General features: G+C 39.2%; 1 protein-coding gene and 1 pseudogene across 3 annotated transcripts in view; both read left to right on the top strand.

Annotated features, from left to right (window-relative positions):
- The window catches only part of LOC121269057 (speckle type BTB/POZ protein), a 118,969-nt gene that overhangs the window by 43,697 nt on the left and 50,354 nt on the right, over positions 1 to 24,918 (top strand). For all 3 annotated transcript variants that reach the window (XM_041173477.1, XM_041173476.1, XM_041173478.1), the window contains 2 exons: positions 19,339 to 19,488; positions 23,451 to 23,572. In XM_041173477.1, the coding sequence (XP_041029411.1) occupies positions 19,411 to 19,488; positions 23,451 to 23,572 (200 nt within the window). In that variant the 5' untranslated portion in view covers positions 19,339 to 19,410. The remainder of the gene's footprint in view (positions 1 to 19,338; positions 19,489 to 23,450; positions 23,573 to 24,918) is intronic.
- On the top strand, positions 21,880 to 21,988 carry LOC121269270 (annotated as a pseudogene).

Raw genomic sequence — 24,918 nt, forward strand, 5'->3', positions numbered from 1 at the left:
TTCTATAGTGTAGTTGTAAATGCGCTTAAAATGGTGAAAAAGAAACTTTGCTTTGCAAAAGGCTGTGCTGTGTCGACCTTGAAGCACATGAGGCTGACTCTGGACAATTGGGAAAAGATCTTCCAATGTTAACAATCCTCACCCATGTAAGTGCAAACAAGGGGAATTGGAGCTAGCAATGAAGTTCCTAACCTAGTCTGAGTGTTGAAGCTATGTCAAATGAACAAAATGGTGAATTAATTATTTATATCCCCCAAAAGCTGATGGTCTGTGATTTCTGAAAATGATGTAAGTGACGCGATTTCATTTAATTGCAGGCACATTTGCCTCCTTGAAATCCTATTGCTAAAGAGAACTGTGACCTGAATTCCCCTGCCCTGTTTTATCTGCAGCAGTAGCATTTCAAATGGTGTTAATTACAACACTTGTGGGGATTGTAAAGTACTGTTTATTGGACTTTCCACCAAGTTTCCACTAAGACTTATAATTTGTGAACATACGAATTAGGAGCAGGAGCCTGCTCTGCCACTCAATGAAATCATGGCTGATCTGATTGTAACTTCAACTTCACATTCTTGCCTACCCCGATAACTTTTCATCCCCATGCTTATCAAGAATCTATCCACCTCTGTCTTAAAAATATTTAAAGACTCTGCTTCCACTGCCTTTTGAGGAAGAGTGTTCCAAAGATTCATGACCCCCGAGAGAGAAAATTTCTCTTAGTCTCTGTCCTAAATGGGCGACCCCTTATTTTTAAATAGTGGCCCCTAGCACTAGATTCCCCCACAAGGGGAAACATCCTCTCCACATTGACCCTGTCAAGACCCCTCAGGATCTTACATTTCAATTCAGTTGCCTCTTACTTTTCTAAACTTCAGTAGATACAAGCAGAGCCTGTCCAACCTTTCTTCATACAACAACCCGCCCAATCCAGTTGTTAGCCTAATAAGCCTTCTCTGAACTGTTCGAATGCATTTACATCCTTCCTTAAAAAAGGAGACAATATTGTACACAGTACTCCAGATGTGGTCTCACCAGTGCCCTGTATTACTGAAACATAACCTCCCTACTTTTGTATTCAATTCCCCTTGCAATAAATAATAACATTCTATTAGCTTTCCTAATTGCTGTATTTGCATACTAGCCTTTTGCGATTCATGCACTAGGACCCCTAGATCCTGCACCTTAGAGCTCTGCAATCTTTCACCATTTAGATAATATGCTTTTTAAAATTTTTCCTGTCAAAGTGGACAATTTCACACTTTTCCATACTATTTATTTGGGAGTGAGTGATAGGCTGTGGCAGCTATTACAATGGTAGCCAACTCGAAAAAGAGTATATATTAGATGTCAGGGTGACTGTCATGGAATTTTTCCATTAAGTAGTAATTAATTGCCATTATTTTAGAAATTAGACATTTTTAAAATGGCAGCAATTAATTAAGTTTATCAGAAGTTTTAACTTGGTTAAATTACTAAAGTATTGAATTCAATTTATACATTATATATGAAGAGTCTGAGGAAATAAATTAGGAATTGACTACACTGGGAACGAATCACCTGGATGCTGCCTTGTCTAGCTGTAAAACTGTAATGAATCAGACTACTTATTAACAATGGTTTGAGGAAGTATCTACTTGGGAGAAGCTGTGAAACTTCATTATTTCCTTCCATAAACACCAGCTTGTCAACTGAGTGAAGTCAAAATACTTCATAGAATTTTCATTGAACTACTATTGAGTATCTGCTTTAAATATAAATTTTAATATGTTACATGGTTTGGTTATATTTTACAGATGAGTTATTGAATTATTTATATTCAAAAAATTAATTTTCTGATTAATGCACTGTTTGCAGTTTTTAATAACATTTGAAACTATTTTCTAAATGACTTTCTAAGATCACCATGTCACATTTTGATAAGGGAGCTTTGTAAGTTTGGGTGGTGAATGTAATCATTTTCAAGATCAGGACGGACATGGTTGCCTCTGAAGGCTGGCTTATGGAGTAGTTGCTCTTATAACAGCTAGATATGTTTTTTTGCTTAGAAAGACAGCTTTTTGTTGGTAAATAATCTGACCTTGAGACTAATGTACAAGTAACTGAATAAAAATTTTGGCATACTGGGAGCATTTGTCAGGATTGTTTTTGCTTAGAACTTCCATATGAATTGCCAGTCACATTGGCCTTTTATGCTTTCTGCAAAATATATCTAATAAAGGTGCAAAGCATTTTCTGTAGTATTTGTCTGAGGGCAAAGTACATAGAGTTGTATGCGGAAGGAAGGAAAAAAATGATTAGACTAAAAAAACTGCTCGAAATATTGTAAATCACCTTGGTCCATGATTCATCTTATCAGGAAGGTGTACACTTAAAGCAGCCAGAAATATTAGTTTGTAAGGTGCAAGTTAAGAGCCTATTTTATATTGCCTTTAGTGTTGTCCCCAGCTCAACGTTTAGCATTCAAATGTCTTGGCAGTTTGCATCATTGAAACATCTTGCAAGTCTTGGTACAGTGCAATTTCTGCAAGCTAGTCGGGTACAAGCACAGGGATCTGCCATCACATCTCTCAGCAGATCTTCCATAGAGTTCAAGCCTGCTCTAGGCTGTCACTTTAGTGCAACACAGAAAGTACTTATGCTTGGTTGGAAATGCTATCCATCAGCTGAAATATTTCACTTGATTTATAGTTGCATTGCCTGCCAATAATTGGTTAAATGTTGCATGTTCTTCATAACACTGTGGCAATGTTTATGCAAGGGTTTTTTTTTAAATGTGAAGAATTGCAGCACGTAACCAGGTTTCACATTGTTGCTATTGTTCTCCTTTTGAAGTTATATTACGGTTTTAAGGAAGAAAATAAATTGAACATATGGGATCAATGGCTTTAAAATAGAGGCATAAAGTACAAAAGCAGGTTCCTTATGGTAACAGAAGCATTGTAAAACCTATAAATCATTAGTTAAGGCTGAGAATATTGTCTAATTAGATGCTAAAGTCTAGAAGAGGGTGCAGAGGAGATTTACCAGAATGGTACCAGAAGTGAGGGACTTCAGTTATATGGAAAGATTAGAGAAGCTGGGAGTGTTCTCCTTAGAGCAGAGAAGGTAAGGAGAGATTTGATAGTGGAGTTTTGATAGAAAAAATGGGGAGAAACTGTTTCCACTGCAGGAGCTGTGGCAACTATCCTCTCTAGCAGGCACACAAACATTTTAACCTGCTCACTGTACTCTGCTGCTATGAAAGCACATGCAGAATGTTTGCTTGTCTTATTGTACATAATCCAAAAAACAACAGCCAAAAATTGTTGGAAAAATATTGGCAAGTTCTTGGCCCCCAGCAATATTAGTTCATAAAAACCCAACAATTTGTAGTAATTAAGAGAGATTTTGAGTGTGATTTGCCACAAATTGCTGGATCATTTGCGCTGTTTTGACATAAGCCTGGCAAAAAAGGAGCTTGCCAACAGCCTGCCCACCCAATGTCAAGAACTTGCTACCTTAATGTCATAAATGAGAATGAATCTTGCTGCAGACATTTAGGGATGGTACTTCATTTTGTAAGCACCCTGTTAATTTATTACAAAAACAGAATTGCCTGGAAAAACTCAGCAGGTCTGGCAGCATCGGCGGAGAAGAAAAGAGTTGACGTTTCGAGTCCTCATGACCCTTCGACAGAACTAGTTCTGTCGAAGGGTCATGAGGACTCGAAACGTCAACTCTTTTCTTCTCCGCCGATGCTGCCAGACCTGCTGAGTTTTCCCAGGTAATTCTGTTTTTGTTTTGGATTTCCAGCATCCGCAATTTTTTTGTTTTTATCTCTGTTAATTTATTATCCTGACATGTACCCTGACCCAGAAAAGTAACAATTGAAACTGTAGTCTCAAACCTGCAGGTAGTAGATTGTTCCTAGTGATTTTTAAATTAACATTTTAAAACAAATCTTCCTTTTCTATTCTGTTTTTACCTTCTCTCAATTCAATCTTTTTTAACCCTCTCTCTATTTCTCTTTCTATGTCTAATTTGATTCTAATTCAACTATTTACTTTTCTGTTGCTGCTTCTGTTTCTTTCTGTATCCTTAAGTTTAATTGGTTTAGGAAATAGACTGTTGGACTTGACACATTAAGGGTGTATTATTCATGATACACTGAGGGTGATGTTGCACTGTTATCAATTATCAATAACGCAACACAAAGGGAAAGAATGCAATTCCTCTCGTTCACTGCAAAATGTTTTCAGTAATCAAATACGAATCTTCACCTTTTTTTGGTTATAAAGTAGAGTATTTTCCAAGATAGCAGTTGAGGATTGTATTAAGGGAGGCAATTGAGTTGTACTTAAACTCTATTTTGTGCAACTTCAGTATTCAGCATTAGCTTTTGATTACAACTAATCAAAATATTTTGTACAATCAAAAAATTTAATTGAATATTGCTGTATATCTCGAGGGTTTGTAAGACAAGTGGGGAAGTTGGCTGTAGGGAGACTTAGGCAAACTTCATCTGGAATTCGGTTTTGGGCACCAAGCCTCAGGAAAGATATATTAGCCTTGAAATGGAGATCAATGCAGATTCACCAGAATTATACCAAGGCTTAAAGAATTAAATTACGAGGACATAAAATTGGTTTGTATTCCTGCGTTTTAAAAAGTTGAGTTCTAATTGAGATTGCCAAAATGATTCGTTAACGGAGATACAAATAACTCATTTTCTCTGGGAAATCTAAAACATGGGACACAATCTTAACATTAGAGCTTGGTAATTTAGGAGTAAATTTAGGAAGCATCGCTTCTAAGGGTTTTGGGTTAATTGAAGCCTTTGCCTTAGAGAGAGGATTTGATTATCGAATGGGCCTATGAGAGAATTAATTGCTGGACCACGCATTAACCTTTTTGTAAATAGATTCTTAGTTAACTGCTGGTAGAGAATATTGTAGATTTTTTAAAAAGACTATTTGTTTCTGTTGTCATTATGCATAGCTTATGTTCCTAATGCTTCTGTTCGTTTAATTTCTGCAGTCCTGTCAGTTAATTCAGAATCTGAGCTCCTTAATGTGGCGTATTGATACTACCAGCTCCTGAAGTAGGTTGGAGAGAAATCAAATGCAGTGGTGCTCGTAGTTTAAAATTGTCACTGCAGAGGAGGAAAATTGAAGGACTGCAGATTCGAAGTGGATATGTGATCACTGACAGAGAGTGCTGCGTGAGGGGTTGGTTTACTGAAGTATTTTGAAATGTAATCACACTGTTGACAGTGTTTTGAGGGGCATCCGTACTATCATAAAAATGACGAATCAAATTCTACTTAGCCACGAAATTATCAGTTATTAGACTACTTTATCACCACTTTGGAATACTTATTTAGCTTAGCGAGGACTTCACTTGACCTCTGAATCAGGTTGATTATTGCAGATCATATTGTAAAACATTGCAGATCTCAACAAAGAAATAGTTTTTATTTGTCGAAAAATAAGATTCTCTTTCTTCAAAGGTAGTGACAAAAAATGGTTTTATTCTGTTTGAGTTTTGTGCAATCTGTTCATTTCTGAAAGTGGACAATGAATAACAAGATTAAATGCTCTAATTCGTCTTACACAGCTTTACATTCAGGTTAAAATTATTTTTGTTATAAATATTTAAGAAATTTTTCATGTAGAATGATTTCTAATTTTGAAGGTGGAATCTTTCAAGTGTGAAGTGAACATGATGGCCACTACACTAGAGGAACCCAAGACAATAAGGGGCTCTCAGTGGAAAAAAATCTTGGTTATTTATGGTAAAATTGCAACTGTTTACAAGTTTTGTTCCTGTCCATTTTGGAGGAATTCACTTTCCAAATTAATACAACCTGCTTAAATATCAATTATTTTATTGATGGAGTTAAACCAGAGTCTTGAGAAATCTATTACTAAAGATTTATTATAAAGTCCCCTGTCATGTACTAATGTCCCAGTCAGACCAAGACCTAGACAAAAGGATGTTTGATATCATTTTTGCACTCCAGGCCACAAAATGTACCTCTGGTAATAAACTGATTACAACAGCTTTCCATTTGTTTAGCACTTTTTCAGGTGTTCTAAAGTGCTTCATAGCTTGTGTGCCACGTTTGTATTATTTGAAAACCTATGGACCTAAATATTTTTGACTAACTTTGCTGGTAGAAGTACTTCAAACTTGGTAACCATATAGCATCACAATTCTATCTCCCGTTAGATAATGCAACAAAATTCCAGAGCATTTACTGGAAAATCTGTTTAAGCAGACAGGCATCTGCAGCATGTAATGTCATTTGATTGAATGTCAGGTTACTGAACTTTAGGAGGATTAGATCCAACCTGTGACATGCAGGTTGTATCTTGACTGCATCACAGCTTGGGAGAGATTGTTCTGAGACCTGCTGTCTCACATGCATTTGTTAGCTTGGTAGCACGTGAGTTGTGCTGAATTCCAGGCTGTGTCTATGCTGTTAGACTGCTGGAAGCAGATTCCAATTTTATCAAAATTGGATTATCATTCAACAATGATTAGCATAATAAGATGCTGACTACACAGACACACTAAAGAAATATGAAGAGATTATGTGCATGAGAAAAATATTGCGGTTAGTTTTCCTCACATGCACCAACAAGAAAACTGGTGACACATTCAGCCTATCTAGGGTCCATCTGCCCTCTCTCAATTTCCCGAGATTAGAGAAAATTTCTGACCTAGTACAGTGAGGAAATAGCTCATGCACTCCTTTGAACGTGTTTACAAAATTCTTGATTCCTTTCTTTCTATTCTTTTTCCAATTGTACACAAGGCTTTGAACTTGAGCTTTTTGAAATACTGGGTCTGGAAGACTGAAAAATTGCTTCTGTAAAGGAGGTTCTGAGGGTTATATTTTTGTGTATGAGGAGGGTCACACTTTGTATGATATGTTGTCTTTTAAGTCTTCGAGAAGTGCAGATTGTGTCGATGTCGCTGTTTTGCCTATATCGAGGCCTCATTTCTGACTGTCTTATACATTGTGTATGTTTTTTGTATTCTTTCCTGGGATATGAGCGACACTGGCAAAGTCAACATTTGCTTATTTCTAATTGCCCTTGAGAAGGTATTGATGACCCACTATCTTGAACTGCTGCAGTTCTTCTGGTGTACGTACACCTACAATGTTGTTAGGAAGGAAACTCCTGGATTTTGACCCAGTGACAGTGAAGGAACGGCGATATAGTTCCAAGACATGATGGTGTGTGACTTGGAGAGATAATTGTAGATGGTGTTCCCATGCGTTTGTTGCCTTTGTCCTTCTAGGTGGTAGTGGACATGGGTTTTGAAAGTGCTGTCGAAGGAACCTTGGCATGTTGCTGCAGCACATCCTGTAGATGGCACACACTGCTACCACTGTGCTTTAGTGGTGGAAGGAGTGAATGTTTAAAGTGGCAGGTGGGGTGTCAATCAAGTGGCTGCTTTGACCTGCATTGTGTTGGAGTCACACTCATCCAGGAAAATGAAGAGTATTCCACCACATTCCTGACTTGTGCCCTGTAGATGGTCAATGGTAACTGCCAGGGTGGTGATGGTGGGGGATTCAGTGATGGTAATGGCATTGAATGTTATGGGGAGATTGTTAGAGATTCTTTCTTGTTGGAGATGGTCATTGTCTGGCATTTGAGTGGTGCGAATGTTACTTGCCACTTATCAGCCCACGACTGAATGTTGTCCAGATCTTGCTGCATACGGACATGGACTGCTTCAGTATCTGAGGAGTCGTGAATGCTGCTGAACTTTGTGCTGTTGAACATCCCTGCTTCTGACCTTATGATGAAGGGAAGGCCATTGATGAAGCAGCTGAAGATGGTGGGCCTAGGGCCTTACCCTGAGGAACTTTCACAAGATGACCTACTTTTTGGCCCTTAACTGTCCCTATCTTCCTTTGACTACTCTTTGACTGTTTGATTGTATAAGGCTTTTGGGTTCCCTTTTATGTTATTGATCTGTACTCGTACCCTCTTGCCCCACTTATTCTGTTTTTAAGATCCCCTCTGTACTTTATATATTCACTTTGCTTCTTCACTGTGTTATTGACCTCAATTGTTATAAGCCTCCTTTTCTGTTTCATTTTAACCTCTATCTTTAATCATGTAGGGAGCTCTAGCTTTGGATGCCTTTCCTTTCTCTTTTTAGGCATGTTACTACTCTGTACATGCTCCATCTTTTTGATGGCTTCCCATTGTTCAATTACCGTTTTGCCCACCAACTTTTGATTCCAATCCACCTAGGCCAGATTTTTTTTTATATTCGCTCATGGGATACAGGCATCACTGGCTAGACCAGCACTTATTGCCCATTCCTAATTGCCCTTGAGAAGGCGGTGGTGAGCTGCCTTCTTTAACTGCTGCAGTCCATGTGTTGCAAGAACACCCACAGCCCTTTTCAACCCACTGAAGTAAGCCCTCCTCCAGTTAAATATTTTTAGAAGCAGCATAAGTATGTAATGACAACAGTTTAAAAATGCCTGCAAAATGTGAATTTATTGAAGACGCACTTAAAATAAATCATTTTATAATGTTTTAATTTAACTGATCTAGCAGTGACAACTACTCTCATTTTGTGAAAAATAAGTTTCCTCCATCTATTCAGAGCTGTAAACACTTCTATTTATCAGATATGCTTAACTTTATAGAATTAGCTTTCACAGTCTCACTTTGGAAGGCACAAATTAATTTATATTTAGATTCAAACTCTTACAACCATCACCAATTTATTTCTTGCAAGATCGACTTTTATTTTGTGTTATGTTAGTTAATGCATAATATGGTATTAGATAACAAGGTAATGGCAAATTTATTAAATACTTGGTATCAGTTTTCATAATGGAGGAAGAGCATACAGTACTAGAGATAGAAGGAATACTAAAAATAAATCAAGGGGAGGAACTTTCTGCAGTCAATATTAGTTTATAAAAAGTAATGGTGAAAATAATGGGTCTTAGGATAGATAGATAAATCTCCAAGGTCTGATGATTTCCACTCCAGGCTATTAACTGAAATAGATGAAGAAATTGCAGAAGCGTTGATAATCTTTCAATCCCCTCTTTTGTTTTGAAAATTCTGCTGTTAGACTGGAAAATTGCTAGTGTCGCTCCATTACTTAGGGAGGGTGGGAGGGAGAAATCAGATAAATACAAGCCTGTTAGTTTATCAGTTGTGGGAAAGTACTAGAATCTGTCCCTAAGGATTGAGTGATTGAGCACTGGAACAAATGTGAGCCAATCAGAGTGAGCTAGCATGTTAAAGGCAAATTAGGTCTGACTAATGTAGTTGAATTTTTTGAAGTCAATAATAAGATAGGCAAAGGATTGTTATCTATGTGGACTTAAAAAAGCATTCAATAAGGTTCCACACAAAGCTATTGGCAAAAAAAGTGGAGTGAGTTGGAGGTAGCCTTCTCATTGGATTAGAAATTGGTTGGGAGAAAGGCAGAATGGGTTAAAAGGGTATGTTTGACAGCATCTATGGAGAGAGAAACAGAGTTAACGTTTCGAATCCGTATCACTCTTCCAAGCTGTCTTCAGAGTCATACGGACTTGAAACGTTAACTCTGTTTCTCTCTCCATAGATGCAGTCAGACCTGAATTTTTCCAGCATTTTCTGTTTTTATTTCAGATTTCCAGCATCTGCAGTATTTTGCTTTTATATTTAAAGGGTATGTACTCAATTTAGAGAATAAGATAAGTGGTGTTCTCTAGGGATCTGTTAGAGGTTTTTCGACATCACTACAACAACAATTTATATAGTACCTTTAACACAGTGAAACTTCGCAAGAGCATTATAAAGCAAAGTATGAGACAGAGCCACATAAGGAGACATTAGGTCAGCCGACCAGACGCTTAGAGATAGGTTTTATAGAGTATCTTGAAGGAGGAAAGTGAGGCAGCGAGGTCAGGAGGGGATTCCACAGTTGGGACCTGGGCAACTGAAGGCATGGCCACCAGCGGTGGTGCGATTATAATTGGGAATCCACAGGAGATGAGAATTAGTGGAATGCAGAGACTGCAGAACGGTGTGAGGCTGGTGAACATTACAGAGATAGGGATTGATACTTGGGGGACATCAGAAATAATGGCATGGGACCAGGAAGAGAAGCCATTGCAAGTGATTCTCTGGCTAGTTTATATAGATAAGAATGGAACCATGTGAGAGCATCCCAGCCAGCTGGATGACAGTGGAAAGGTGTTGGAGGAGGATAGTGTGGCCAACTATACCAAAGGCTGCAAACAACTTGAAGGATGAGAAGGGAAAGTTTACCTTTGTCATTTGTGACTTTGATAAGGGCTTTTCTGGTATTGTTTCAGGGGCGGAAATCTGATTGGAGGTATTCAAACAGGAAAGATTGGAACGGATTTGGGAGGTGGCAGCATGTTTAAGGACTTTGGAGATGGGACGGTAGTTTGCAAGGATGGTACGGTCAAGGGTTGGTTTTTTGAGGAGTGAGTGATAACAGATTTAAAGCAGGGAGAGAGAGAGAGAGGAGGACAACACCTGAAAAGAGAGAACGGTTTACAAATGCAGCTCAAATGAGGACCAGGAGGGGAAGTTATGTGACCAGTTTAGTGAGAGTCAGATCAAGGGAATAGGTCGTGGTTCTCATGGTCAAGATTAGCGCAGAGGGCATGAGGAGAGCCTGGAGAGAAACTAGAGAAAGTTCTGAGCTCAGGGCTAAGGCATGAGGAGGCTTAAAGGAAGTATGGCCAGGTGGGCTAGTGGAAGGAAGTGACATGGCAGAGTCAGCTGATTGAATTGTCTCAATCTTAGTGACAGAGAAGTCCATGAGCTTCTTGAACTTGTTGGAGGTGAGGGTGGAGGGTCTTGGGAGAAAGGTTTAAGAAGACAGTTTGCATTAGAGAAAAGCCCAGATTATCTTTGCATTCCAGAATGATCCTGGAGTAGTGAACTGTGTTATCAGACAAGAGTCGGATTTGATAGTGTTTTTAAGTTGTCCAGTCAAATTTGGCAGTGGATTGCTCAACCGATTGTCGGCTATATCCTTTTGAGTTTGTGACCGTTGGAGTTAAGCCAGTGAAGATGAGGGCAATATCTGAGACAGCGGCCAGGGTTGAGAAAGAGTAATAGTTTTATTGGGGATTGGGATATCAAAGATATCAAAGTCAGGGTGCAGATGAGTAAATCAGTAGCTGCAGAAATATTGTGGCGAATTGAGGGCCAAAAGCTAGGTATTTGGGATTTTGAAAGTGCAGTTGCAAGTCAGCTGGCGGATAGTTTTTTCCAGCGATGGTTATAGAAGGAGATGGGGTTAGAGTGTGGGCTGTGATTGATACAAGGAAGTGATCTGAGATTGCCTTGTGTGATTGAAACTGAGAGTAGCGAAATCACATGAGTTGGCTGTGAATAAGGGTTGGGGAATTTACATGGAGGGGGAGATTTCGGGAGGATAAGAGGGGAGTGAACTCAGCAGAGAGAACATGAGGACTTGAGATGGAATTGAAATCACGAGAATGAAATAGTTTGCAGAGCTGATTGAGGAAAGCAGTGAAGAAATTTTGGCGATTAAAATTTTAACAGTAATTGAGATGGCAGTACAGAATGATTGATTTTGAAAGGTGTGAGAGGAATCACAGGGCAAGTGGTTGGATATGTAGCCAGATGAGGCTTCATTAAGGGGGAAGGTATCATCACTTCCCTGCCAGGCTTCCGTTATGGCCATAACGTCAATGCAATCATCCGCAATAAATTAACGGGCGGCATACCTCAAGATAGCAGGAAGATCAAGGAGTACTGAAGAGTTGGGGTAGGGAATTGGGGGTGCAGAGTACCGGAGGATGGCAAAGTGAAAGGAGGCATACAATAGAAAAAAGTCGAGCGGGAAAGAGAAAAGAAGATAAAGAAAGATTAAAAGTGGAAAGATGGGCTTGGATATGGAGGGGCAGCCAAAATGCACATGCGATTGAACGCAAGGTGAGTGCATGTGAGGTGAGAGTGACTGCCCTTTATATCAAGGCAGCATTTGACCGAGTGTGGCATCAAGGAGCCCTAGCAAAACTGGAGTAGATGGGAATGGGCAACTCCGGTTGGAGTCATACCTAGCGCAAAGGAAGATGGTTGTGGCTGTCCGAGATCAATCATCTCAGTCCTAGGACATCACTTCAACTGTTTACCACCTATATCAATGAATTGGTTGAAGGGATCAGATGTATGGTTGCTAAATTTGCTGATGAGACAGAGATGGGTAGGAAAGAAATTGTGAGGAGAACATGAGCCTGCAAAGGGATAGAGATGGCTTAAGCAAGTGGGGAAAAAATGGCAGATGAAGTGTGACGTGGGGAAAATGTGAACTTGTCCACTTTGGCAGGAATAATAGAAAAGAATCATATTATTTAAATGGAGAGAGATTGCAAAACTTTGTGGTACAGAGGGATCTGAGTTTCCTGCTACATGGATCACAAAAAGTTAGTATGCAGGATGCAGCAAGTGATTAGGAAGGTATTTAATGTTGTTTGTTGCAAGGGGAATGGAATATGAAAGTAGGGAAATTGTACAGGGCGAGACCACATTTGGAGTATAATGTACAGTTTTGGTCTCCTTACCTGAGAAAGCATATAATTGCATTAGCAGTACAGAGAAGGTTCACTTGACTGATTCTAGGAATGAAGGGTTTAATGAGGAAAATATGGATAGGTTGGGCCTGTATCCACACGAGCTTAGAAATTGAGAGGTGACCCTTTTGAAACATATAAGATCCTGAGGGGACTTGTTAGGGTAGATGTTGAGAGGATGTTTCCCCCTATGAGAGAGACTAGAATTAGGGGACAGAGTTTAAAAATAAGGGATCTTCCATTTAAGACAGAGATGAGAACTCTTTCTCTGAGGGTTGTGAGTCTGTGGAATTCTCTTCCTCAGAGAGCAGTGGAAGTGGGTCATTGAATATTTTTAAGGCTCAGCTAGATAGATTGACAAGGGAGTCGAATGGCATGGGGGGCATACTGGAGAGTGGAGTTGAGGTCACAACCAGATCGACCATGATCTTATCAAAATGGTGGAGCAGGCTCAAAGGACTGAATGGCCTACTCCTGCTTCTAATTTGTATGTTGGTATCTTTAGTGTTAGCGATTGCTGCTTTAACCGAGCGCTAATAGAAAACTTAACAGCCTGGAAAGTCTGTCTTAAATTTCATAAGGTGTGAAACAGGCCTTCCTCATCTAGTCCATTGTTTTGTATGGAGTTGAGAGCTTAAGAAATATTAAGAACACAGAATTTTCTGCCATAACTGATGTTAAATTATTTCATAAACCAATTTCTGCCTCTTGTATTTGTATTTTGGATTTTTTTTTGTAGTCTACCAATTTTAAAACACTGAACAAATATGGAATATTTTTACTAGTGTAGTATAAATTTAGATTATATTTGTTTGAGATTGTTATTGTAACACGTGAGGGCTCCTACTGGCCCCTCAAACTTCATGTTTCTTCTTCTAGGTCAGTACTTCCCAAACTTTCCTGCAGTGACCCCATTTTAATACTTCACACTTGGTGTGACCCCAGAGTGAAAATTGCTGGGGTGGGGAAGAATTGCTTACTGGGGAGGAGGGTGGTGGGAGGGAGCAGTTCAAACCGCATGAGCACAGGCACAAAAAAAACCAAAGACACCTACCATTTTGCAGCTCCTCTTGGTAGCAGAGATCAGGTTTCACAGCCCACTTCATTAGGCTACGCTCACTGGCAAAAAAAAAATGTGGACGTTTAAAGGAGCCTCACAGCCAATCCCAGTACAGTTGAATCTTAGTCTCTACTTCACAGCCGCCATTCTGCCTTGAAATTTGCGATCCTAATTGTTTGTCCTGTGATTCCACTGGGGATCCCGACGCAAAGTTTGGGAAAGCCTGCTCTAGATTTCTGCATGTGGTATAGTGTCAAGTGATCAGTTCAGGGCTATATGTGTCGTAATACAATAAGCAAACATACGAAATGGGGTCAGACTGTTTGAGTGCACGACCACAAGCAATAACATCACGATCTTATCATGTCACCTCCAACATCATTCCATCACGACAGTTGTAGCAGCATATGTTCACCTCGGTGGAATGGTCTGTACTACATAGAAGAAACACATCCAAGTTGTTCAAAGATAAATTTCATGACCTGCATTACATACTTAGAATCTTAGAATGGTTACAGCACAGGCTATTTGACCTATCGAGTTCACTCTGGCACTCTGCAAGTTGAGGCTGAACCAGTGTTTTATAAAGGTTTATCATAACTTCCTTGCTTTTGTACTGTCTCTACTTATAAAGCCCAGAATCTTGTATGCCTTTTTAACCGCTTTCTCAGCCTGTCTGCCACCTTTAACAATTTGTACTGTCGGGTGTTTATGTTCCTGCATCCCTTGTTAGAATTGTACTCTGGTTATATTGCCCCTCCTGTTTCTCCCTACTAATATGTAATTTCCCCTTTTTTTGCTTTAACTTTCATCTCCTATGTCTGTCCAGCACACCAGCCCTGTCTATGTCCTCTTGAACTCAAGCACTGTCCTCATCACAGTTCACAATACTCTCAAGTTTTGTATCATCTGCAAATTTTACTTGGGTGTGCTGTACACTGAAGTCTAAGTCATTCATATATATAAATAAAGAAAAACACTGATCCTAGTACTGATCCCTGAGAAACCCCACCTTCCTCCACTTGAGAAGCAACCTTCTACCACTTCTTTATTTCTGTCACTCAATTAACTTTATCCATTTTGCCACTGTCCCTTTTAATCCATGAACCTCAGTTATGCAGACAAGTCTACCATGAGGCATTTTATCAGATGCCTTTTGGAAGTCCATACACACCACATCAACTGCATTACTCTCATCAATTCTTTCTGTTACTTCATCAAAAAACTCAATCACATTCATTCAGGATTTGTTAGTGCATTGGGAAACAGTTGGGGGAGGAGATGCACTGTGCAGAAAATTGGTGATGTAATTTATGTGACTGCTCTAATTTCACTGCAGTTTGTGTTGGATTTTTTTTGTGAGCTAAGTTTTAATAATGGATTACTCCGTTTTTGGAGCAGTGTCCTTTGGTTTTGAACAATTAGTGAGCTAAGCTAGCTTTTGTACAGTACTAGTTGCTTTTGACTTGAAAGATTGCCTGGTTGTGCTGCTATATTTGACTTGGTATTGCTGATTGATGGAAGGCCTTCTTTCCACTGGAATGAATAAATGGTGTGAGTGTAGTACGGTATGGATTCTGAGATGCAGGTTGGTGCTTACAACTTTCAGCACTACTGGTGATCTTTGCAGGGGAGCCCTGCCTATGGGCTAAGTGTTTCTTTGCAGGAAACGAGGAAAATGCTCTAGTTCTAGTTTTGCTGTGTACCCTCCTGTAGCTGTTTTCACAAGGGCATTGGTAAAGGCTTGAGAACAGGCTCTCTATCCCTTTTACAAGAAGTTTGCTTTTGCAGCATTTTACCAAGTGCTGCATTTTTTAGTTAGCCACCTGCTTTCTTGAATTCTAGCGCTTTGTGAGATGCCTTGATTAACATTGGATTTTACAGTCAACGGCGAAGCGATGAAGTTCCCCACCGACTGCACAGACAAAAAAAGGTGTAGCAAGACAGTGTTCAAAATACACAGGGGTGGTGGGGAGGGGAGCGAATTCACCCTAGACATTTCACAAATAACCCCTGAAAACTCAATGATTGGGGCGAAAAATTCAAGAAATGTTGTCACCTTGTATTTGTTCTTCTGTATCGTTTGGCAATAGTTGGTGTTCCTCTGCTAACTTGTCTAAGTGGCCATTTTTCAACATACAAGCCTTGACTGTATGTTAGCTTTCTAAGCCCTATTTTATTTCTCTGACCTTTACTTCTCGAGGAATTATTTGGAGAGGATAAAATTTAACAAAAGGTTTCTTGGTCTTGCAGTTGGTGCCATTCTTCTGTAATACTAAAACTTCTTTACTTTTGATAAGATTCAGCTCACCTCCAATCTAGATTTAGGCTGCAGCATTTTTAAAAAGAGCAGGGTTGTGCGATCACAGCAGCTGTGTTGGCCACAGCACCCTGTAGCTATATTTAAAATAGATCAAAGTGCACTTGTGTGCTTTAATAATGTGCATATGCTTGCATGTTTGTTCCTTTAACGTTTGTCTATGTGAGGTGGAGAGTTCTCTTCATTAATGATGTTGGCTACTGTGGCAGTTTCCAGGCAGCTTTTGGCATATGTTGGAATGAGGAACACTGCAGCCATTTTCTATCTTGGCTTAGCAGCCTTTTCAAATGTAAAAAGTTAGTTTAATGCAGGGTTATGAAGAATGAATTCTGTAGCTTGGTGTTATGACCTCATTTTGGATTATCAGGTGTTATGATACCTCAATCTTCATGAGTGAGATAAGAGAGAAAACTGCAGCCTACATTGATTCATTTCTGACAGTTGCACTGCATCACAGTCTACAGCATATTGGTGTTTGCCAGGTCTCCAGATTTGCAAGAAATTAGCAAACACAATTTGCCAGAATGTGGTAAAAGCTCTTCAAACTATCACCTTGTAGTTCAGCAGAATTTGATATTTGAACTAAATTTAAAGCATGCATGCACTTTCTCTGATTATCGTGACTTGTATACCATCCTGCTGCTTATAGAGTTTTTCAGAGATTAATTTTCTTTTTAGTGCATATATCCAAAAAGAAATAGGACTTTCTTTAGCCACAGGAAACACTATTTTAGAGGGCATTGGTGCCTGGCAAACATCCTTTCAAAGCAATTTACTGGGTTAATAATTGGGAGCGTATTAAAGGATGTAATTTCCTCTGTGGCTTCAATGATGCAGAAACCACATAACAAATTTTCATGCTGCAACTGCTGTATGCAACTGTAAGAAGGCAAAGCAGCCAAAGGTGCTCATTTTATGTTGTGGGTACAGTTTTTTTCAATTGTGTTTTCATTGTTCAGTTTACTTTACATACTGATCCAGTGAACAACTTGAGGTGGCAGTAATGGAGTCTTCAAGACAGGCTTTACCTGTTTGATCTTGCTTGGGAATATCTCTCTGGATCACTGCACACCTGGGAATTTAACCTTTCAAGTGCCCAAACCATGCAAATTAGCTGTCCAAAGTTCAATTCTTGATCTGCGTTGACTTTGGCTGGGTAAGTAGTGGGTATATAATTGACCATTGTGCTGCTGGGTGAGAGGGAGAAATTAGGCTGAAGCCTGTCTTTTTGTCTGAATGTCTGGTGATGGAATTTGTGAAGGTTATGAGACTCTTTAACCAGTCAGTACTGGTGAGGCATTTGCATAAATAATCTGAGGGACTGGAAGGCATCTATAGTCCCAAGAGTCAATGTTGTCATTGGCACAAGGGAGAGGAAAAAAGAGAAAACATTTCAGTGAGGTGTTGATGTTTTATTCTCATTCGGTCATCAGGATTGCTATTCTATATTAATTATGAAATTTAAAGACAAAAAATGCTGGAAAAATTCAGCAGGTCTGGCAGTATCTGTGGAGAGAGAAACAGAGTTAACGTTTCAAGTTCGTATGACTTTTCCTCGGAGCTAAAGAGAAGTCAAAATGTGATGGATTTTATACTGTATAAGATGGGGTGGAGCAAGATAGAAGGTCAACAATAGGTGGGAGCTAAGGAGAGATTGACAAAGATGTCATGGACTCAAGACGAAGGGAATGTTAACGGTAGCGGTAAAGATGAAAGGAGGTGCTGATAGTAGCATAAAAGTAAGAGCAGAGTGTGTTAATAGCAGAACAAGGGTCAACATTCTGTGAAAGCACAACATAGAAATCAGTGATAGATGGCCTGTGGTGGGTGGGTGGCTGGGTGGGTGGGGGGGGGAAGGATTTAAAAAAATGAATAAATAAAAAAATAAAATTTAAAAATATTGGATTATAAAAGATGTAAAAATGGAGGAGAGTTCATGATCTGAAGTAGTTGAGCTCAGTGTGAGGAGTGGACCAGGATGTCATGGAGGAACAGTCTCTGAGGAATGCTAACAGGAGGGGTGAGGGGAAGATTTGTTTGGTGGTGGCATCATGCTGGAGTTGGTGAAAATATCGAAGGATGATCCTTTGAATGCTATTACCTTTATGCCACTATCAGCACCTTCTTTAGTCTTTACCACTACTGTTTAACACTCCCCTTGTCTTGTGCCCGTGACACCTTTGTTAATTTCTCCTTAGCTCCCGCCTATCCCTGACCTTCTATCTTGCTGCAGCTGCTCCACACCCTCTTAACCAGTATAAAAGCCATCACATTTCTACTTCTCTTTAGGCTGAAGAAGTCATAAAGACTTGAAATGTTAACTCTGTTTCTCTCTCCACAGATGCTGCCAGACATGAGTTTTTCCAGCATTTTCTGTTTTCATTTCAGATTTCCAGCATCCGCAGTATTTTGCTTTTATCTAATTATGCGATTATTTGTCTTGAATGCTTTTAAAGTTATACAAATACACATTAGGGAACATTGTCTTATTTGTATCAGCTTGGATACCCCTTTCCTGCAGAGTGTTCTTAGTTGGACACTATAACTTTGCAGGCATCTAATGACAAGTAAGTGCCTGATGAGCTGTAACATTGGGCGCTTATCATTGGATGTCTGTTTTCCTATATAATTAGGCAAATTCAATTCCCTTTTGCTCCCTTTATCTCACCCGCACTCCCTCAGAAACTTCCCAGTGCACAACACGTAACCCTTCATTGGCTACTGTCACCCAAAATTGCAGGCCTTTTGCATCATGAGCAATACATTGGATGTGTTATAATTTTTTAAAACTATTTGAATATGGTAAGTAGGATGTGAAAATGTAACTTTATCTGTTTTTACTGTATTCCCAGTATCAGTAATATATTTCTTCTCTTTCCACCCCAATTTCTGATGAAGAACAGAGGTTTTGCTTAGATCTTCTCTCTTTACAGATGACTGACGGTAGTTTTGTAGCACAGGCTTGGGCATTTAACGATGGGGAACCTCTGGTTCAATTCAAGCTTTGGAAAGCTACACTCAGCCAATTTGTCTGCTAAATTGAGTTGAATTAGCTTCCAGCAGGCTTGCCCAACCCTTGATGCTGTCAGTTTGTTGTCAGATTATGGAATGTTGCAGGATTTCTAAGCTGATGAAAGGGATTTAGTAAATTTGTTTGGTGTCTTATTTTTTGCAAAATGCAATAGTTAGTATTACATGATTAAGCACTTAATATTATAAATTATTTTCTTTTAGAAGGTAATAACATTTCTTCATCTCTAGAATTTGAAGGGAAACATATTGATATTTTGATTGTATATTGCAAAATAGCCAAAAAAATGCAAACTGCCCCCTTCAGCTAATGTGTTCATTTTTTTTTTACAGTAGCAGGATAAAGTTTCTACAGAATTTTCTTTCATCTGTCTCAAGAAAACCTGCAGACTAGTCAAGCTGGCGATGTCAAGGGTACCAAGTCCACCACCCCCGGCTGAAATGTCAAGTGGGCCTGTGGCAGAGAGCTGGTGCTATACACAGGTAGGCTTGCAATAGCTCATCCCACATTCCTTGGGTGTGGAAGATGGCTGAAGAAATTTATATCACTATCAGCTGCTTATGTCCATTTTTATAAAGCTTTATCTGGTCTCCAAATTGAACTTCATAATTTTTAATGTTGAGTGCATCTTTGTTTTGAATTTCTCATTTCCCAGAGGTGGTGTTTCATGTCTGAGGTTTAATTCGATGGACAAGAGCAACCCCCATAGCTTCTGTTCTTTTGTGTGGGGCAGCTAATAAATGACTGTAGGCTATTTGCCTGTGATAAGGCATTGCTGCCAAACTTGATCCTGGATAACTTGGATAGTGATCAAGGGGATCAAGACAGATCACTTAAGATCGATTAGGAATAGTACCTGGGACCTTCCAGATCTGCGAAACTCGATTGCTGCCATGTCACATGGCACATCTTCACATTATTCCTCTGAGCAGCTTTACTGTGTTTCAAAATTGTAATATAGTGCCGAAGAAGAGTCATATTGGACTCCAAGTTAACCCGGTTTCTCTCTTCACAGATGTTGCCAGACCTCCTGAGTTTCTTCCAGCAATTTGTTTATATTTGTAGCATAGTGTCTTTGTTACAGCCTTTCATACGCCTGACCATGTTGTGCAGAATGCACTGAAGCTCGGAAGTTTTTTTCGCACCAGCTGCTAGAGCCATAAAGGATTCAAATTACAAACCCTACTGCAGGGTGTTGGAACATATTGTGTTTGGGGACCATATAAGTACTTGCGTGTCCTTCATGGCTGTATGAGTATGACATTTAAATCCATGCTTTTGTTAATCTGAATGTCTTCAGTTGCTGATGATGATCAATCTTGGTGTTTTGATTTGGGATCGATCTGTCAGTGAGCCAAGCAGATCTAGTGCAGCCTTTTCAAAACCTTCAGGGCTTCAAAATTCACAGGACAGAAAATCAGTAAGAAGTGCTAATAGGACTGGATTGGCTCAGCTTTCTTGGTTGGATTACCAAGGTTCAGGAGCCAATGGCTCAGTTTGAACACCTGTACCCTTTTTGTAGCTATTGAGGAGGCTTTCCTTTACCCAATTGTAGATTAAGAAAAACTCTTAGTTTTGAGTGTTTAGTTTAGCTTAGAGTGCTGTTAATGTATTTCTACTAGAATGTATTTCTACTAGAGCTGAGGCATTTTGTTAAGCCCATGTGAAAGCTCCCTTGGACTTGACCCTCAATTTTTTCCTACTAAATGATTGAAGCAATCTATTATCATGTATAGGACACACAAAATATTGCAGGTGATATAACCATACTTACCAAATATAGAATTTCTCAATCACAAGGTTATTTCTAAATTGAACCTGCCTTGCTGCATCCTGTTCTAAAGCTCAGTATCTCTCATACAGGTAGAAATCTCTAATCATTGCATTGGAATTACAACCTAGGTTATGAGCTCTGACCCAGTAGTTTAAGCTGCCAATTGGTGACTAGACAACAGTATTATTCCTTTTGTGTGAATTCCCTGCAGCATTGTTTGTACATTCAATGCCAGTGCCAGCATAAAGTTAAATGCAAATTTTACTCTTCCTCAAACAGCTATGAAGTTTTTTTTGCAGAGGAGCCTAAAGTTCATGACCCCTTTTTCTGAAATGTTAACTTCAGATTAAATTTCTTCATGGCTTTTTTAGCCAGTAGAATTTCTGAAGAACTACATTCTGTGACTTGATGAGAAAGGTATTGTAGGGTTGATGATGAATTGTCAAGTGTAGCAAGTTCAACGTGAGGCAACCAATGCCATGAGTATTTTTAGTGTACCTGCTGAGAAAAATACAAGGCCTTACATATAAATTATAAATAGCCTTCATTAAATAACTCCCATTCCAGAACAATTAAGTTCTAAGAGCAGCATGAAGCGATCACCCCTCGCTTTTATATAGCACTATATCACAGCACAGTATTTCAAGATACTTCGCAAATTGAATTACTTTTAAACTTTAATGACTATTACATGGATAAAAGTATCAGCCATTCTACACCAACAATATTACCCAAACAGCAAGATGCTAATTGACCAGTTAATTGCTTTCAGTGACATTGGCTGAGGAAAGAATATTAGCTAGGATTGCAAAAGACATCCCTATTCCTCATTGAATGCGATGGGATTGTCAATGTCCATCTGAATCACTGGAGCAGGCAAAAAGGAATTTTGTTTAATGTCTGTTCCAAAGCGTAGTATCTTTGCAGCAACTTCTAATCATTGCAGTGGAATTCAGGCCTAAATTATGAGCTTAGGCCTGCCACCTCTGAACCAGTAATTAGGGCTGCCAGCTGAACTGAGTCATTTCATAAGATCATAAGGAATAGAAGTTGGAATAAACCATTCAGAAGATCTCTTTTTCTTCAGTGACGCTTGAACGCCTATGGCCATACTGGCCTGTAAACACCTGTTCTCAGAAGCTAAGCAGACTCAGGCCTGGTTAGTACTTGGGTGAGAGACCTCCTGGGAGTACCAGGTACAGTAGTTTAAGAAAGTGGGACAGCGGCATGATGGTAATGTCACTGGACTAGTAATCCACAGTCTGAGGCTAATGTTCTAGGGATACGGGTTTAGAGCTCACCACAGCAGCTGGTGGAATTTAAATTCAATTAATTCATAAAATTTGGAATTAAAAGCTATTCTCAGTAATAGTGACTATGAAACTATCAGATTGTTGTAAAAATCCATCTGGCTCACTATTGTCCTTGATCTGGCCTACATGTGATATTCAGTTGTACCAAATTGCTACAGAAAAGTCAAAAAAGAATAAAGTGTCAACCCGGGCACCGGGAATGATAATGTCCTACGAGGTCTAGTTGGCCCTGCAAAGTCCCCCTTACTAACATCTGGGGACTTGTGGCAAAATTGGGAGAGCTGTCCCACGGACTAGTTGAGGAACATCTTGAAGTAGCTGTTTTCACTGCGTCATACGTTACAACCAATATCCGAGACATCTCCATCACCGCTTCTGGTTATATTCTGAGCCACTGGCAGAATAGATCCACCAGAGGTTGTGGCACAGTTGTATACAGTCAGGAGAGAGCTACCTTGAAAGTCTTCAACATTGGGCCTCATGAAGGTCTCACGGCATCAGCTCAAACATGGACAAGGAAACCACCTGCTGTTTGCCTACTATTGTCCTTCCTCAGCTGGTGAATCAGTACTGCACCATGTTGAACATCATTGGGAAGCAGCACTAAGGATAACAAGGACACAGAATATACTCTGGGCAGGGACTTCAATGTCTGCCACTACTGACTGAGTTGGCGGAATCATGAAGGACGTATGTGCCAGACTGGATGTGCTGTGGGTGGTGAGGGAACCAATGAGGGAAAACCCCCTTGACCTCCCCTCACCAATCTACCTGTTGCAGATGCATCTATCCATTTTAGGACATCAGTCCTAAAATGGCTGATCCCTTATTCCGAGACTGACCCCATGTTCTGGATTCCTCAGTCAAGCAAAACGTTTTCTCAGCCTGTACCCTGTAAAGCCCCTTAAGAATTTTATATGTTTCAATTTGATCACCCCTGATTCTTCTAAACTCCATGAATAGATATAATCAGGTCATCTAATAGATTGCACACGATAATTATTAACAGCACATTTCAGGAAGCAAGGGCTTGAATTTGTCAAAGCAGTTCAGTGATATTCAGAAATTCTTTATGATCTGTATTTGTTGCTGATTTATTGTTATTTAATGGAGTTAAGAGTTCAGTGTTATCTGCCATGGAGCTGGAATCTATGCTGCACTAATCTAAATATCAATTATAATTTACTCGGAGGTGAACTGCCATTGGAAATTTTTTCTTGATGGACTCAACGGCTTCTTCCCTTTACTTAATTATTCATGCACAAAAGTAGAGCATGAATCTGCTGTTCTTTGTAGTTATATCAATGCAATTTTTTTTTCAATATTCAAGTATTTATTTTCTTTCCTTTTTTTCTAGATAAAAGTAGTGAAGTTCTCCTATATGTGGACTATCAACAACTTCAGTTTCTGCCGAGAAGAAATGGGAGAAGTTATCAAGAGCTCAACTTTCTCATCTGGAGCAAATGATAAATTAAAGTGGTGAGTGTGGAACTCAGTATGATAACGTTTGCATTTATAAGTGGGGATTTGCTTATGAGTAGTTTTGGGAAAGGCAAAATGATTGAAAGGCTTAGTGAAGCATGTAACGAAATGAATTTATATTGTGGTTTAATCCATTTGACCTAATCACTGTATTGCCCATGAACCAGAAGTTCTTTTCCAAGGCCATGGAAGCCATGGCATCTAATTTTAAAACTTCCATGCAATGGATCAGGTATGGTGCATAATCCAAATTTCAGAATTCTCCTTGAACCCTTACGTGTAATCCTCCATGACAACCCTGTGGTATCCTGCAACCATTTAAATCGAAAGAGTATATCTGTACAGTAGGTAGGATTATGAGATCAGACACCAGTTGTTAGAAATTTAAAACCCAGTAAATTGGCTCAAGGCTTAATATTAGCCTGTTTTTCTCCATACCTATGAGCAAGTCTTTTGCTATCTTTCAGTTTCAAACTGGCCATTTTAATTCTTTGCACTAGTCAGACAGTATTTTTGCAGAACTTTGTTTTATATTCACTATCCATCTTTGTATAATAGATGCTGAATAATTATGCACAGTTGACACTGAGAGTGAAAGCACCATTCTTTTCTCCTCTCAATTTGTACTTAAATGTCTCCCAGCTTGTGAACCAAATATTAATTGGAATTAATTAAGCAGCCCCACAAAGATCCCATGGAATGGGGGGTGCAACCTTTTAATCAGTACCAAAAATGTCCAAAATCCGGGATACCTGATACTTGCCTTATTTAGTCTCCTGTAAATATTACTTTCATTGTTCCTTCCAAATATTAGGCTAAATACACAGTCATTGTTAGTACTTGATTTTTAATTTTCTTATCCTTCTTACTCCCTGCTCAGAGTTCTTTGGTGTGAGACTTGATCATTGCTTTCTCTTCTCTCCTTTGCTCTCCAATGAGAGAAAACAAAAGGAATTATTTTCCACGGACATATATTTATGCTATAGTCTTTCACCTGAGTTGTACAGACTAAAAGACTGATAAATTGATGAAGGACTTAGACACTTTTGTGAGCATTATATTTTTCTGATAGTTTTTTTTGAAGAGTTATGTCATCACTTGCTATAGTTGTTGTACTTGTTACTAATATTTCTTTCCGGTGTTTCATACCTGGTCATTATATTGGATATAATTTAATTGCAAGGTAAAAGAAGTGAGTTGGGTTGAGAAAGAGAGGAAATGAATACTTCACTTTACGTTATGAGTGATTCAGAAATTTTTGGTACACCATATGGTTTACCTTTTCCAGAGCTACTATTACTACAATCTTGAAATTTCTTGTTTTGGTTAATGCAGACTTGAGT

The sequence above is a fragment of the Carcharodon carcharias genome, chromosome 23, assembly GCF_017639515.1.
Source record: "Carcharodon carcharias isolate sCarCar2 chromosome 23, sCarCar2.pri, whole genome shotgun sequence".
Taxonomy (NCBI): Eukaryota; Metazoa; Chordata; class Chondrichthyes; order Lamniformes; family Lamnidae; genus Carcharodon; species Carcharodon carcharias.